This window comes from Eleginops maclovinus, chromosome 17 (genome assembly GCF_036324505.1).
Source record: "Eleginops maclovinus isolate JMC-PN-2008 ecotype Puerto Natales chromosome 17, JC_Emac_rtc_rv5, whole genome shotgun sequence".
In the NCBI taxonomy this organism is placed as follows: domain Eukaryota; kingdom Metazoa; phylum Chordata; class Actinopteri; order Perciformes; family Eleginopidae; genus Eleginops; species Eleginops maclovinus.
The window spans coordinates 6479541-6497242 of NC_086365.1; the positions used below are offsets into that span (position 1 = coordinate 6479541).

A 17702-nucleotide genomic window follows, 5' to 3' on the forward strand; every position below is an offset into this window, starting at 1 on the left:
TTTGGTTGCGAGGGCTGCACAGTCTCAAGCCCGAAAAGCAAAAGGACAAAGCAGGATGATTATTTTTTCCATGATGATGTATCACTTCCTCAGCAGACATTTCTGTTGTACCTCTAATTAGCTAGCTTACTCATCCTTTGTGAAAATGGGACCATTGTTTGTGTGAGTGACAGGCAAGCATACATTATAAGGAGGTGTTGGGTAAGCGGGGGATGGGAGTCATGCAGTTATACAAAGAAACAGAACAATTCAGATTTTTTTTTGTGGTTATAGAGAATTGAAAGGAGACCTTTCAGATCGGTTTAGATATATATGAGTCTTCACTCACCTCCAAACTTCTTCTTCCAGTTGCAGGGGATCTTGCAGCGTTGGGTCTTGATGGTCTGCTTGCAGTCGGTGCCAGTGCGTGTTCCCTCCCTGGTGCCGAGTCCACAGTCTCCTTCGTTGGCTACACACACACTCCATTGCCAATCGCCACAATCTGACTTGCGCTCTTTCTTTCCTGTAAGACCAAACATACACCAGTTCTGTAACCTTCTAAGGTTATCGCCACAATTATTTCATAGTTTGGTTTTATATCTTTGAGGACAAAACCTCCTGTTGAGTATGTCTTATTATATGTGTCCATGCAAGTCCTACTTGATTTTTTGTATTTATTTTTTCCTTGGTTTAGCAGGTTAACACGTTATATTATTGGGGTTCTTGCTTGTGTTTAGGTCCAATCTCACTCGACTCAAGGCCATATGTATTTTTGATGATATAAATGTTTATCGGACAAGGCAAGGCAAGTTTATTTATATAGCACCTTTCAACACAAGGCAACTCAAAGTGCTTTACACAAATGAAAGATATTAAGAGCCTTCAGAAGTAATGCAGCAGAAACACATTATAAAATGGCATTTAAAAACTAAACACATAAGTCTCATGTCTACAGCTCTGCTCATACCAGCAATTTTAGAACATTTGTTTTTTATTAAAACAAGAAAAGAAAATTGCGACTTGCAGAGTCTATAAAAGTATTTGTCACTCTCGGACTTTTAATATTTTTAAAAGGAAGATTTAAAGAGTTTATTGCTTGTTCTTATTACCAATAAAACAAATATTTATTTTCTTGAACTTAAATTCGTTTTCTGTGGGAATTATCTGACTTATTTTTCTTTCCTGCAAGATATTGCTATTTTTTTCACGTACTTTCCTAAAGCAGACGAATGACTTCAACCCGAAAGGCTTTTATTCATTTATATATATTTTCAAGACATCCAAGGTATCCAAGAATGAAAAAAAATCACAGTGCAGCGTATTGGGGGTGATGGAAATGTTTTTCTTTCAATAAGAAAATTACAATGTTATATTGATGATTGGTTGACTAGCAGACATTGCTTCTCCATCATGAAACAAGATGTAGATTTGATGTTAAACTGAACATTATGGTGCTCCAGTTTAATATGAATTTTCTGTGTAAAGGGAACACACAGAGATAAGTGAATTCCATACATTTTTCTACAGTCTTGAGCTTTGCAAAATTCACCTTGTTTCTCTGCTTTACCTCCTTCACCTGCCATCACTGTTATCACTAGGAGTGCCATCACGGCCACCCGTGTCCACTGCTTCTGTCCATTCATTCTGAAAAAAAAGACAGTTAATAATGATGTGTGCCTTATTGTCACAGATTCACACATCTTCTACTATTGAAAACACACATTTGAGATCTTCTTGTGCCTTGATACCATGAGCGTTTTTGTAGAACAGGAGGACGAGGGGGAAGGCAATAGTCTCATATGGCAGAAGAATAGCTTGGGGAATTTTCATCTTTCATCTGGTGTCATTTTCACTGTGCTGGATTCCAATATCTACATTGAGATTGTCTGAACTGCCACTACACTGTCAGTCACGGCAGTATTTGCTATCAATCTCTGTATTTGTCAAACCTCAACAAAGGATATTCTATGATTGAAGCCAAGTAAACCTTTGCTCACAAAATAAGATTGAGGAGGCAATGTTGCAACATGTCTTAAAAGAAGCCTTTGCTTTGTTTATACAGAAGTAAAAGCATTATTTATTCATATATTTTATTTCAAAACTGTATTCTGTATGTGTGCTGAGGAGTGTTAACCACTATTAGTGCTGTGGAGCAATGTGGGGTCCCACTTTGCACGTAAACTAGAATACAAGTGTACACATACATGGAGGACACGATTCGCATACCTTTCACATTATTCAAGCGATCAACAGGTGACAATTATGTCTCAAGGTACGCAGCAATGTGGCCAATGAACAACACTGCTAGTGGTTACACATCTGATGTAATGAAACATATGTCAATATCAGTTATTACAGTCATGGTTGACAGGGGACTTTCATGCCACAGCAATACGTTGTCTCATCTTACCTTTAATTCAAAAAGAGTTGAGTTCCACAATGAATTATACCGATTTAGAATTTGAACTAGAGAGTTTTGGTATCAGATCACCACCTGAACTGAGGTGTTAGACTGTGTGCTGGGAGGAAATGTTGCATCGTGCCATTAATAATTTTCAAGTAACAAATGTACAAAGAGTGAAACAGTATGAAAGTGTTTTTTAAAACATGTGATGCTATATATACAACTGATGTTGAAGCCAGAAAAAACTTGTAGATGGATAATATTTTTGAATCAGTATTATCAAAGCTGCCAAAAGATGCTTGGCAGGTAGTTTGAGGGATGCGTTAAGTTGACGGAGGCTTACTGAATTCTATAATGGTTGTTCAAGAAAAGATTACACCTGCCGCCAGAAAGCGACAAAAGAGCAAGAAGACTGGGATCAAATTGCCATTGTGGAACGAGAAAAGAATGTCATTAGTGTCTTTGTTTGCTCGTAGCTGCTGACATCTTTTTTTTTACAGGTTTTAAAAAATCCTCATCCTCCATATAATTAGAATCACAAGTTCTTTTAATATTTGATCCACCAGCTGCTTCCTGATTTCCAGAAAGCACTAACTGTCACTATCACCAGTCTAATTCACTGTGATGGAATTGTTACAGAAAACCCACTCTCTTTGACTTCAATTTTTTGCGAGACAGAGAGAAATACTCTTGCAGCCAGCACTTTCTGAGAGGAGCGAAAGCATGAAACTGAACCAATTACCAAGTGTTGACACCAAAATAATGCTCCTCTGTGCTCAAATTCCTGAAGAAAGGTTGTTCCATGTGGAGAAATAGCATCCATTTGTTATTTTTAATTAAACATGAGTTCTCTCTGAGCCCCCCCATCCCATTGTGTAAGTAACATGCAATTCCAACTTTTCATTTTACTTTCTTATGACTTCACATAAGTTCAGTCTCAGTGTCTTTTAAGCCTCTGGAATTTAAATCAGGTATTCAAACCTTGTATTTAATTATGGGATGTTATTGTAGAATTTAATGTCTCCCAACACTTCTTAGAAACCCATAATGGGCCTTATGGCAGCGTCTGGAGTCTACCTGCCAGAAAAAGTCATCTGAATCTTTCACATGATTGATTTTATATTTCGCTGACTATTGCAGCGTGGAGGCAAGCCCTGTTTTGATTAAATACATTAGACTCCATCTCAGAGTTTTTTATGTTTACTGTTTTTAAGAGATTCAAAACTATACAATGAGTTCCAAGAGTTTCAGAGAGAAAACCCAATGAAAGCTTCTTAGATAAAGATCATTTTCCAAGAGAAAGGCATTGTATATTTCAAAAGATAAGAAAAAACCTATTCCTCACTCACACAGTGATGGGCTCCTGGTGCAGTGCAGGCATGAATATGGATGTGGTTGATGACTTTGAATGAGGACACCATAGAGTTGCTTAGAGAAAGAAAAGTCTTGGAATTAAAGTGAATTATCTTTTTTTTCTGAAGTGAGGTTTCCCCTCATGTTGAGGTCAATACATCAAAGGCAAGTTTCTCACAACCTTGTAGCTCACACTTACAGAGCATGACCGCACCTCTAATGGATGACTTTGAGCATTTGACTATCATTTAGTAAGGAATATGTGATTCCTGTGTAAGGCATTGTTAATAAGGGATCCACTACTTGTGTTTTCCATAAATGCTATTCCCCTCTTTTTATTTAATACACAAACATTCAGACACACCTTCAGCTCAACACTTTGTGACAGAGAGAATACCTTTTTTTGTCCTTCCAAGTCTTAGCCCATGGCAACCCGGCCACAACTCACTCATTGTAATGACTCATGCTCCATAATTTGAGTAAAGTAAGTGGTGTTTTATCAGCTCAATTAATCCCAGGCTAAATCATTCTTCCTTAACAGAGAGGTAGTGTTTTGTCCAGCATGGAAATATGACTTAGTTTGGTAATATTCTTTGACATATTTCAACTCAATTTTAAAAGTGATGCCCAAGATGTTTGACACAAGAAAATAAGGAATCATCAATCGTCCCTCAACCTATCCCCAGATCCAAAGCTAGATATCTGATGCAGGATATTGCCAAACTCGAAGGTTTACAGAAATGAAACTCCCAAATAAAACAGAATTTAATACCTCCGACATGAAGTAAGTTTAAAAGATGTGTTATAACAACACAGTATTTAGGAAGAGAGAAGGAATACAGTCCCTGATTTAGGGTACACATTGCAAGATTTCTTATATATTTCATTCTTGGAGGTGTTTTTAGCTGGACCATCATAAACATGGAGTGATCAGTGTGTGGCTCATGAGCCAGTGAGAATTAGTTCTATAAAACCCTCCATTTGCCTCATTGATCCAGGCACAGTTGTGCGTTCCTAGTGAGGGGAATGAAGGAGAAAAGCCAATACTTCACACAAATCAATGCATGGTCAGTGACTCCTTGTGTGCTCCAGCAAATACACACAAGACATCCTTTATTCCCGAGCACAGACCAGATACAAAATGCTCCCCATCTGTCTCCTCTCTCTCATTAGGACTGACATAATCCCTGCCGATACATAAAGAAAAATCTATCTATACTATCAGATATTTCGCTTACAAAGGCAGAAGGCAATGGAGTAGCAGTATAATGACCAATTATAAGAAGATCAGGTAAATAACTTCAGTAATTAGCCTTATTGGCTGTGCGAAAAACCATTTCCACCATTAAAACTCGATCTTAGATTTATACCACTTAATCCATTTTTATTCAAAACCCTTTTCTAAATGTATACGGTAAGCATGTACTTAACAGCCGCTCTGTGGTGTGGTAATAATGAACTTAAATATTATCATACCACACATGTATGCTGTTAGTATCACTTAGTTTAGATGAATTATACATGTTTTAATAAGTCTTTGCCCCAGGGGTACAACAAATGAAAGCATGTATCTCTAAAGGCAGGTTCTTCCAGCAGTCTGAGTCATCATGCATAACTAGATGGGGTGACCTGTTTTTCCTGTTTTATATAAGTATGTCTTTTGTGCTTTGAACTTGACTCATATGGTGCATTAAAAACCAATTTAAAGCAATCATTAAAGCATTAGACAGTTTATCAAAACAACAAATGACTATACAACAATCTATCATTTCTATAAGATGGGATCAAGTGATAGAGATCGCTTGTAGTGATAAACCTCTGCTACAGAAGTGTGTCCTGAATCTGTGGCTTATCTTAATTTTATGTGGTTGTTAAAGAAGTGTCAACTCTGTGTTTGTATTTCAAGCTTTATGATTGACTGGGGATGTATCCTTCTCCTAGAAAAGAAAGACGTTCAATACATGTCTTGTCTACATAATAAACATCATAGTAAAATTACAGAAATAGCAGGAAAGGGGATGGCTAAGCTAAATCACTCACCCTTTAGTATCAACATATGCATATTTAACGTCATATATAAATGCTCGGCCTATTCTAGAGACAAGGAACAAGCCACCTTGCTCCACCTATCTCATCTGCAAAGTAAAGAGGGATGGCACCCAAACATGTTGTAAGACGTAAGGAAAATGTAGTGTACAACACTGTCTAACATGAGAGAAACAAAAATATTACCCCCCCCATGTGTACTTGTGGATGAAAAAGAAAAAGAACATACTATGATTAGCTTTTTTTAAATCTTGCAATAACCATTTTCCCATACTCCCCATGAGCATTTCCGCCTCTTCATAGCCACTTTCAATTTGTAGGAACATTATACGTGAACGCAGAATCGTTTAAGTCTCGCAGTTCCTTTTCCAAGAGGTAAACACCGGCTCAGTTGGTTAAAAAACACTCAGTTCATGCAGGTCTTTTCGGAAGTGGAAGGGTCAACGTGGAGAAGAAAGGGCTGACCATCATCACCTCTCTCTTTGTTTTGTGAAAGGTAAAAACTGACTCACAGGTCTCGGTATAAAGCACAGGGTCCCAGGAGGAAAACAAACACAGCTGAGGTAGGGTCAACACAAAATCTTGCAATCTAATAGTAATAAAAAGGAACCTATGCTGGCTGGGTTAAACAAATAGCAGATAGTCCATAAAACAGTCCACTGTGTGTGTGATGCCCCTGTGGGTTTATCTGGAGAGGGTGTGGCTGTGGGATGTCTAACTTTGATTGCAGTAACTCAGGGCACCTGGGCCCGGTGCCCTGTAGCTACTTAAAGTCTCCCTGCCACACTAACTCTCTGCTCTGCTCCTCTCTGCTCTTTCCCGCAGGCACCAGGTTTTGGTTTGGTATACTGTTACTTTAGTTGTTCTACTTTGTACATCTCAACACCCTCACACATACACGTCCATGCAACCCTCACCCTGCACTTACACTACTGATACCACTGACGTCCACACCTCATCCTTTACTTATTTGTGCACTTCTTTAATTTGACTTAATTTAATTTTTCATAACAGTGTGCATCTCACTTCCTGTACATTCCCCATGCCAGCAGCTTAGTTTGAAATGAATCTAAAAAGTGTGATGTTGTACTTTAACAGCCAATGTTTTTGTTGCTACTAATTTTGAGCCCTTACCTGACAGAAAAACATAACATTTTTCAACTGGGTGACCCTTTCTGTTCCTACCGAGATTTATAAAAACACAAACAAAAGACATTGTTTTCTGCTTTGTCTCCACGGTTCACTGTCTGTTTGTCTATTGTTTCAAAAATCAAAGACAGCTCAATGTCCTTGGGTAAAGTCAGACAGAGAAATCCACTTCTGAGTGGCTTTCGCATCTCAGCAGCTGTGATTCAGAGGAGGGGGCGAATCACCTAGACACGGGGCATATTGAAGGGATTGAATGGAGTTTTTCACTCTGTGTGTTCCTTGAGCTGAGCTTTGTAGAGATCTCAGCACAGATGAAATGAGAAGTGTATTGACGAGAGGAGGACCTTTGAAAAGCAGACAAGCATGTAAAGTCAAGCATAAAGCTCCACGAAAACACAGTGGGTTACCAGGTGGGGGTGAGGCATAAACAATGTGAAGGGTTACAGCAGGAATAGGGTAAAAAACTTGTACGAGAGGAGTTTAAGAAAAATGCTGCATTGTGTAATAACACCTCTGGGTTTCATAATGACTGCTATTGGAGGAAAGTGAATCATTTGTCATGGGGCCGTAGGAGAGCCTTAATTGAAGCACGCCACGATTTCTCATGTGTTAAGGTGCAGATGATTAGAGGAAAATGCCACACATTTTCTGACTTGTGTTTTGTAAAGGTCAGACAGTGGGGGAGAGAGTGTGTGTGGAAAAGGGTCCCCGCTATCTCTCAGAACAGCCCTGAAGGAGCCCCCCGGGAGGCGCTCTCCGGCAAAAACAAACAGCATTTTGTGCCACTACGTGTGTGTGTATGTGTGTGTGAGTCTTAAAGTGAGCTCAGTTTGAAGAACGCTGCAAAATGATGGGCCTGTTTATTGATAAAAACACAATAAGGATGACAAACAATGGCTCCGTGAGAGCATCAGAGCTGAAACAGCTGAAATTGAAGACTTGTATTTATGCATGAATGCCTCCATTACGCTGATCATATTATATCTACGCCTCCAAACACCCACTCAGTCACTTATCCTCCCACTCATCTCAGTGCATCCCCCTTTTTTCTTTATTATTATCATTCATTTTCTGACTTTAAGAGCAACATTCTGTCACTGGTAAGACAAACTCCAGCAGTTATCAATTACCCTCCTTTTTTAGGATTAGAAAACTGCAAAAGAAGACATATACAGCTTTCTTTGCAACTCCCTCGCTCTCTAAATATTTATTAAGCTTTGAGATATTTCAGCTGTTTTCACATGAAAAATAAGAGTGTAAAGAAAATAAAGCAAGGGGGTAAAATACCACGAACTGTTTTGCACAATGTTAAAATGGTTGGCTGTCACTTTATTTTTTAAATAGTTCAGAGTTTGGTTGTTGATTCATGCAATACCATCGCCTGTTGACAGATTCTTGGAAGGACTCTCTAATACTCACACAAACTGATATTAGGCTCGACTTGAGCCGCAGCAGTATTCATGAGTATGGGATTTCTCCATGTAAAAAATGTCAGAACTAAAAGGGTTCACGGGCAAAACCCTGATAGATGTGGCACATTTAGAGAATATGCTGAAAAAGGCTGCACGGCCTGAATATTTTGAGTCAGCAGGTTTGATATGTTTAGATCATGCTGATACGGGTGTACTGTTCATACAGTGGCCTTTTGTGAAATTCTGACCATTAATCTCCATTCCTCTCGGTGAAGAAAGCTACAGCTGAATCATTTGTAAAGAGCTTGGCTGCAGGGAGTGGGACGTCTTATAACCGCTCCTTGTACTTATACCTTTCTCTCTGTTTGGGTGCCTTTGGATCGTTAGAAATAGCTGTGTTTGTTTGCTTTAGATTCTGGCTGTCTGGCTTTTGGACCTGTGCAGTCTGATCCCCCTGGCAGCCGCTGACAGCCTAGACACAGAGCTTTGTCCCTCTAACAGCACCAACTCAAAGTATCCCCCTGTCTAATTGAATAAGCAAAATGTATTTGTATGTGAGTGTGTGTCTGCAGTGTTGGAAAAAGTATTCAGAGACGTAAAAGTACCAATACATTATCGTCAAAATACACATCACAGAGGGGCGTGGCCAGCAGCAGCTCATTAGCATTTAAAGCTACAGTCACAGAATCAGCCCTTTGGGAACAGGGCTGAAACAGAGGGGTTTATAGCATGCTACAATGGTTTGTTTGGTATTTTGAGCCAAACACTTCAGAGACATGTTTTGAATATATCTGAGACCTATGATATATTGTGGAAAAAGATGAAGATAGGGCACCTTTAACCTTTACATTATAGCCTTTCTGTTTGTATGTTACTGTATTTATATATGTGACATTTCTAGATGATATTGTTGCATCAAGTAGCATGTTGCAGATTGACTTGTTGTAAAGTATTTTAATAATTTGACTCTTTTGTGACTTACAGAGTTAGCTCAATAGTTTAATTTTTAGAAATGCATTTTGTTGAAAGTGGCTGAAGATGTTTAAATAAAAGTAGTGGAGTAAAGTTACACTATTTCCCTTATGTATAAAGTAGCATTAAATGGAAATATTCAAACACAGTACAAAACTTCAACATTTAACTTGAGTAAATGTACTACGTTACTTCCCACCTCTGTGTGAAAAGTGTTCCTCTGGAGAACCTTGAGCCACTTGATCATTAAAGTGTGCTGGATGAGAAAGCCTTTGCAAACAGCGAGGGTGGTTTTGTCCGCCTGTTGATTAAGCCATCCTCCTTTTCTCTTTTCCATCTGAATGCCTCTCTCTTCCTTTATCTGTTCCTCTCTCCACTTCTTATGCAGTGTATTTAGCTTACAGATATACACACCGCATTTGTATTTCTCTCCACTTGAGCAATACTGTTTATATCTCTGCATTTTTCATTTTTGCTTGTAAACAGACTGTGGTTTTTCATATTTGGAGTTGGACAGCAGTGACAGCTTATTCAACAGCCCGGAAATCAGTCATCTGAAAAATGAGAATGCACTTAATATGCTTTGGAATGAAATAAACAGTGCTCTAAAATATATCACTCTTCATGCCTGTTTCTATGGATTTCAAAATCTTTCAACCAGGAAGTATTTTAATAGACTAAGATTCGAGATAACGGTTTATAAAGCATAAACACAGCCAGAAAACTACAATATCATAGGGTAAACACGCAACAAAGATATTGGCATGTTTGATCCGTCAATAATTGGTGATTATAATTTGTATTAACTGAGCACCTTAACTGCACTAGAATTCAAGGACGAAGCCTCTCGAGATCTGCATTTGAATTACCAACACTGGCAGGTTTGTATGGCTTAGACAAGAATGTCCATAGCAACTCTTTTATCCACTCTTACAAATAACGCACTTCAGTGCTGTCTCTCTGTATGCTCATTATAACTGCTGCTATCTCAGTCCTAATGCACAACTCTATGAAGATTACAAAAAGGTGCATGTTAACGTGGTTGCCTTTTCTTTTTCGATCCATTTCTTTCACTATAAAGATAATTCCACTTTACACAGCTTGTATGTCACTTTCAGAACCCATTCTGCTTACAGTCTGGCGTTAAATGAGTCTTTAAGTTCAACGGCCACTATTCCCTGAGCTTATGGTGTAACCCGCAGATATCCAGATAACAGATATCAAGGCCAATACCTCTTGAGCTGGTCATTGTTTACCATCCGGTTACGAACATAAGATTGGAGAATGAAGTTGGAGTTGAAAGTCGATATGTTAAACCGGATTGCTTTGCAAGAATCCTGCTCACACTTAGTTGATTGCCTAGTTTTCAAAGTCATCATGAGACGATAGCTGATGGGCTCCCTAAATGCATTTTGTCCAATGAAATCAGCCTCTTGACAAAGTCTATTTACCTGCATGCAATCTTGACTGGTAAAAACACACCCACCGACATTGACTCTTTGCCTGCTAGTCTTTGACAAACAGAACTTTTTTTAGTTTTAGAAACTATATAATTTACACCTTTGGGATAAGGCTCATGTGAATCTTGTCTCACAAAAAAGTTAACTTAGAGAAAAAACGTTCTTCCACATAGTTGAATAAAGCATGAATGAAGGTTCCTCATACAATCACATACAGCACACTTCACACAGTGGGTTCTTAGAGTGGGACTAAGAACACAAGTTTGACTGATGACGATGCAGTTTTCTTCACCAGATTGAAACTATGTGGTCTCCCGTGCTTTCTTATACAGGAAGCTGAGATACTTTCTCCTGGTTTTAAAGTCTGTACATCCATCCATCCCCCTGAGCAGCTGTGCTATTACAGAGTTTAAATGTGATAATTTAGCAATAACATGTTTTTTCACCTTTAGGACTAAGCTGTTATTGGGCTAAAACCTTTCATGGCATCCCCCAATATGTTTAAGACAGTTATATTTGTGTCATTTGCTGAAAACCCCTTGCTAAAAGAAAATGATGGGATAACTTAAAGGAGCAATGTGTGGGATCTAGTGGCATCTAGTGGCTTGGTTAGAGATTGCAACCGCCCAGATACCCCTCCGCTCATCCCGCCGCCATATTTAAGCACTTCATCATAGATCTGTTAAAATCCTTTTTCTTAAGATAGAGTTTGTCCATTATGGGCTACTGCAGAAGCTAGGCAGTGGAACATATTAAAGCACCAGCTCCCAATTAAATACAAAGGACTACATTAAAAAAATGAGTTTGTGTAATTTCACACTAACGATTCCCTTAGATCCTACACAGTGGTCTTGATTGACATGACTTGGTGACACAATTTTTCTGTTTCCTGTTTTATTTTGAAGTGTAGTTTCTCTTTGGGTTTTGTCCTGTAGTACTTCCTGTGTTTTCCCTCCTTTGCCTGGTTTTCTGATTGTGTTCAGCCCCCTCCCCAGCTATGTCTTGTCTTGGGTTATTAGTCTTGTGTGTATTTAGGCCGGTTTTCCCTTGTGTTCTCTGTCAGTTTGTCGTCATTGTTTCCTCAGTTTGGTTGAGGGTTTCATGTCTTTGGTGCTCTGGATTTCCCTGGTCTGCCCTCCTGAGCACTCTGAATCTTCCTATCTTTTTTTTAATTTGAATGATGACAAAAAGTCTGAAAGCTTGGTACAGTACTTAAGATAAGTGCAGGAATCCATATTGCACACCACTCATCAGAGAGAGGATATTGCTCATCCTCTGGATTTTACCATGATTCCAGTCCCAGATAACCTACATCCACCACTTACTCACACGCCAACATTTTCCCACAGAGGTTTACCACCCACTTCCCCAAAACCAGGCGTCACACTGCGAGGCTGAGAGGGAGCGCAAATACAGCTGCTGGTGGAGAGATAAAGCCGCCAGTTACCTGTAATCCCACACCAGCTTCTCACACACAGCATTATGATCACAGCAACATAGTAGTATTGGAGTGGGATTTGGTGAGTCGCAGAACATACACTGTAAGAGGAACATGCAGTGAGACTGTCAGTGTTTTTGCTTTATTTTCTAGCACTCAAAATTCTTACCTGTGGTATTTCTGCACTCCACTGAGATCCTTTTTGTTTCCCATATGCTGCTGAAAAACTCTTACAGGTGGCTTTTGTTTGCTCAGATCCCTTTTTTTTATTTCAAACAAACAGTAAACTTTTTGTAAAGGCAGGATTTATTCCCTCCCCCTGTGAAAAATATCTTGAACATCCACTATAAAAGACACCTGCTGTTTGGAGCAGTAAATCTATGCTTTCATGTGCTGAAAAACAAATGATTGATACTGTATGACAGATTATTACTTTGTAGGCACACTTCCTGGAGAGTTGTTTATGTAACCCACTGAGTTATGATGTTCATATTAGGGTACACATTTGCATATGTTCACATTCTGAAGTGAGTTGTAAAAATATATTGAAGTCTAGTGCCACATGACATGCAGTCACAACTATGCTTCCAAGTCAATGAAGCAAATACAAAATTCTTTATCAGGGTATAAATCTGCCTACGAAGCCATCTTACCAGCAGTTTATTGCCCCCTGTGATAGATTTAGGAAAGGTGAAGAATATTTCCAGCCTTATAACTACCAAAACATAACCTTAAACACTGACACAACTGACACCTTTACTTTAATTAAATGTATTATGTCAACACCTTTCCCATTACTATTTCAGGATAGTTGAAAGCAATCATTTTAAGTTGAACCTAGTTTTTTTGTATTCAAAATTAATAGTATTTATTTCAACTAACCTAATACAGTTACAGGAAATTTGCTGACATAATACATTTAATTAAAGTCAGCATTTCAGTTTTTTCAGTGCACACAGGGAAACACAGCCACACAAGCAGATGTTTCTGTCAATGTGATTTCCGGAGTCAAAGGATATTCTGCAGCGTGTTGCCCCTCTGGTCGGAAGATCTATGTCAATTTGAGGCAGCCCCTGCACTTCACTTAATAGTGGACAACTAAGCTTCAAGGTCAGTGATTGGAAACTTAACAAGTGCCAAGCAGCTGTGGGTGCAGGATATGTGCGGCTCTCTGCAGTCAGAACATGACATAACCCACGTCATTTGGTGGATATTTTTATTCGAAACACATTCAGCACAGCAGCGGCTGCCAGACAGACTGATTAAAAAAGTTTATGCATCAGGTTTGTGCTGGAAAAATGTCAATTAATGTGAGGCAGAAGGTTTCTATCAACACTACGTATAGCATTGTTGTCCATGGTGTATTTAAAGACAGAACATCCACTTTTACTATGGTATTTCTGTTTTCTTATATATTCAGTGTTATGTAGCGCTACATGCATGTTGAAAGGGAAGACGGGACTGTCAAAGGATCCATTAATGTTCCTCTGCTGCTCTCACATTCTCCCTGCAGTCTCATCTTGCATCTTTAGAGAAGCCGTGGTGACAGTGGTGGCAACATTAGCTTGCAAGGCATGCTAAGCTGTGCTGTCACATGCTCGAGATGAGAAGTTTTGACTGTCTGACATCAATGCAAGACAATAACTGAGAAAGTGTGGGCGGATCGTGTTTGCTCACTTTAGCAAAACAAATTGTGGCGGACAGTTTTGACAGCTTTTCCCGCCATTTTGAGGACAAGTGATGTTGTGTTTACTGTATTAATGTCACATTCCCTGCTTGGATACTGCACACTATATACAGTACATGCTCTATTTATGTATCTGCTGGTCTAATGTGCACACAAGCTATGACTCAGAGGCTGTTCTGCGATCCTTTATGCCTTCTTGAAATAGGTGCTGGTCTTATATGGTCTCTGATGTAGAATAACAAAGAAACAGAATGTTGTAAGCTCTTCAGTCCTGTTTGTTCCCTTGTAGCCTTTGTGGCAGTCGAACAAAGCTTGACTGGAGATTACGAAAGCCTAACAAAGGCAAACATTTGTATATTTCCCTCCAGGCTGAGGCTCACCTCACATCACAAGGCAGCATAGGAAAGAAATAGTTACAGTTCAACATCTCAGAGACGCGCGTCACACATCCTCGACCAGTCATGCCCCCACAAGCAATGCCCTGAAAAAGCCTATTGATTTTAAAATAACAAAAATAATGTTTCTAGAGCCCTGTGAGTCACAGCATTATCCGTCCAATTTCAGGGTTGACTGCCACTGAGCGAGTTTAGACCCTTTAATCACTAACCTGTGTGATTTTTGTAGGAGGCAATCATAAGTGGTCATTTTCAACTATTTTCTCCCAAGGACATCTGTCAGTGACCCCTCAATTTGCACCACATGTGTCCAACTTGTGTGCAGTACCTGCTAGTTACACAAATCAAACTGACTGTCAGATTCGCAGCTAGTGTTTGAAATGTTTGGTGGATTATTATGTATTCACACGCTGCTCCCAGGTGGACGACCCACTGAGAGGTCGATAACAGCGTTTCTCTTTGTCTTTGATTTGGGGGATTTTCCTCTCCCTGAAGTTTTTCTCCCCCAATTTGAAACTGAAAGTAAGTTGTGTATTTTTCCCTTCTTTACAATATTTGTTAAATCTTTTGTTGAAATATAAATTTTTTACTTGATTTTATTGATTAAATAATGAATATTTACATCCCTCTTGCCTTTTTAATATAAATATCATAGATTGAAATGTGAAATTGTGCAGAAAGAAACAATAAATTGTTAATTTCAATATCATTTTTCTTGATTCAAGTGAACGGTATCTTTCCATATAGTGAAACAAGCTATTCTACTGTCTTTTGGGAGACACATTTCAAAGTAATTGTGCATCACAAATGATTTGGGGATTCTAGTCGCAAAATCCGTCACAATTTAAGTTGTTGAATTAGTCATTTTGTAGAGGAAAAAGCCTCATTACTTCATCCCTTTAAAAAAGAGGCTAGAAAGTTACAGAGCTTCGACTGTAAAAGGTAAAAAGTAAATATCTGGTCACTTGCAAAAGCTATTGACAATTTATAGCAAATTCACATTGATATCTTCATATCTTTAACACACCTCCGCTTCGATCTCTAAATCATTCTTAATTTCTTTTACAGAAGCATGTGGGTGTTTGAAAAAAGATTTTAATGCTAAATGATGATTAGAATTTCCCATTCTCACTTTAATTCTCCACGAGAATGCAAAAAAAAGCAGCTTATTTCTGATGATTCAACCACGAAAAATAATCAGACTTATTCAGTAAAGTCTATTTTTCTTTTTAATGTGTGATGGAAATTGGAAATAGGGGACTTTTTCTGATGGTGATATTGGTTTCCTTTTGATTCAGCTGTCAGTAGAGGGCTCTCATGATCCATCCATAATGGCCCTGACCTCTCGTCTGCACTCCATTGCATTGACTGTATTCATCAATGCTCTTTCATGGTAATATTGAACAGGGCTTTTCTTCCCTGCTCGCTGTGTTTTTCTACTTCAAACAATGGGGGAGAGGGCTTTAATGTTTACCTTACTCCATTGTAAAACACTATTTGTCTCTTTGTTTCCTGTTACTCGATGTCCCATTGATTTCCTTGCTGTGATTCTCCTGCTTAGATACATATCATATCCATGGCTCCCTCTCCTCACTGTAACATCCACTGCTGTTCAAAGCTTTGGCTGTCATATTGATGACCTCATCAGATACACACTGGCCTCTACTGGGTAAAATAAGTTATTGCCCGAGGAATGGAAAGGGACGCTTTTAGGGGAGATACCATCATTTCGAATATATATATATTTTGTAGATTGAAGATGGCAGCCACATTAAGGGATTGTGTTCATGTTGATGGGTAGTTTCGGAGTATTCGGCAGCGCAGAAATGAGAAAACAGAGTTTCTCTGCTACTCTATATGAACCCTCACGTCTTCTCATCTCCCCGAAACACTTTTTTTTTTGGCAGGCTTTGAATTACCTGCACCCCTTTTCTGCCTAAATTGTTCAAATATGTTCGAGGTTGATCAAACAGAAAGGCTTTCGGAGCGGACGGCCAACAGAGCTTCCCCCTGTGGGCTGTTGGGGATCAGACATGAAAACACGGAGAGAAAAAAAGGCTTGTCGGGACTGTTAAAGACGCCCAGACCGTAGCAGCACATCAACATTCATTCCGTGACACAGACATGAAATACCCGCCGACTGCAAGAACCTCTCAAACATGTCAAAACTCTTCTGTCTCTCAGGGAAAAAGCTGAAATAGGAATATAATACATACTTATGGGATTTACTTACGTGGTCTGAAAAAATATATAATAAAATGACTATCACAACTAATTGTTTGTGATGTGCCCCTTAAAAAAGCATGACTTGCAGGAACTATTTTTGGTGCAAAAAGGACAACACAACATTTTTGAAAGATTTGATTTAGTTCTTATAAACCTGCTGGGAACTAGAACAAGTTAAAGCTGCACTGCCCAATGTTAAAAATGGTATTATGCAGTCAAATGACTATATCTAAGGTAAAAGGGGTTGATTGAAGTGACGAAACACAGAGAATTATCAATAGTCACTTCTAGATTAGAAGATTTCCCAGCTTTTGGCTAATTGTTTTCGTTTTACACCCACAACGTTTCAGTTCATGTCAAAGTTGCTTTATCAATATTGTGTCCTGCAACGTTTATTGAAACCTCCTGCCTGGTATTAAACAGCAAACATTAAACTGGTCAACATAATGGAGCCATTAGCGACTAAAGAGCAAGATGTGCCAGAGTTGAAAGAGAACTAAATATCTGAGCTGCATTTACCCATTGACCAGTAGCACCACTTAAAATGATTGCTCATGTTGCTTTGTATCAGCTTGATGTATGTTTACACAACTGTTGCTAGCGTGTTTGCAACCAGATGATAATTACAATGTTATGTTTCCAGCTTGTTTTGCTGCCCCCAAGTGGCAAGAAAAAAATGTTTCTATGTTATAACATCAACAAAATAACAGTCGTAATAAGATGCAGAATAACTACAAAAAAGGTTTGATCATTAATGAGCTTAAAGGGGCTTCAACTCAACAGTTTTGGTCAACATATAATAACTGCTTACCCTGTTTCCCTATGTAAAATGCTAGAAAAAAGATAGGTGTTGAAACCCATCTACAAAGAAAGCTGGCTATTGTTTACTCCAATTTTCAATGATAGTGTCACTCAGTTCCTGCTCTGTCAGGCTCTGCGCGACCATCAATGAATCAAGCATAGCTCGCGACGCACTACATCCCAGTACCCAGTGACAGTCTTATTTCCACCCATCAAGGGAAGCAGGGGGAAAGTTATTTACTGAGAATGGTAGACAGAGGAAGATTGGACATCGCTGATCTGTCAAGGACATGACTTTTGGCCGAATCAAATCCTTCACTTTCATTGCATTGTCTTTGGTGCCATTTGGCACGAGGAGATGCAATTCGGAGGCTAACCGC

At 39.0% G+C, this 17702-nt stretch overlaps 1 protein-coding gene across 1 annotated transcript in view; it reads right to left on the reverse strand.

Annotated features, from left to right (window-relative positions):
- Nucleotides 1-17702, reverse strand: part of ptn (pleiotrophin) — a 38975-nt gene that overhangs the window by 10354 nt on the left and 10919 nt on the right. The window contains exons 2-3 of the mRNA XM_063905093.1: nt 1529-1623; nt 329-502 (exon numbers count right to left, since the gene is read on the reverse strand). Coding sequence (XP_063761163.1) covers nt 329-502; nt 1529-1622 — 268 coding nt within the window. The 5' untranslated portion in view covers nt 1623. The remainder of the gene's footprint in view (nt 1-328; nt 503-1528; nt 1624-17702) is intronic.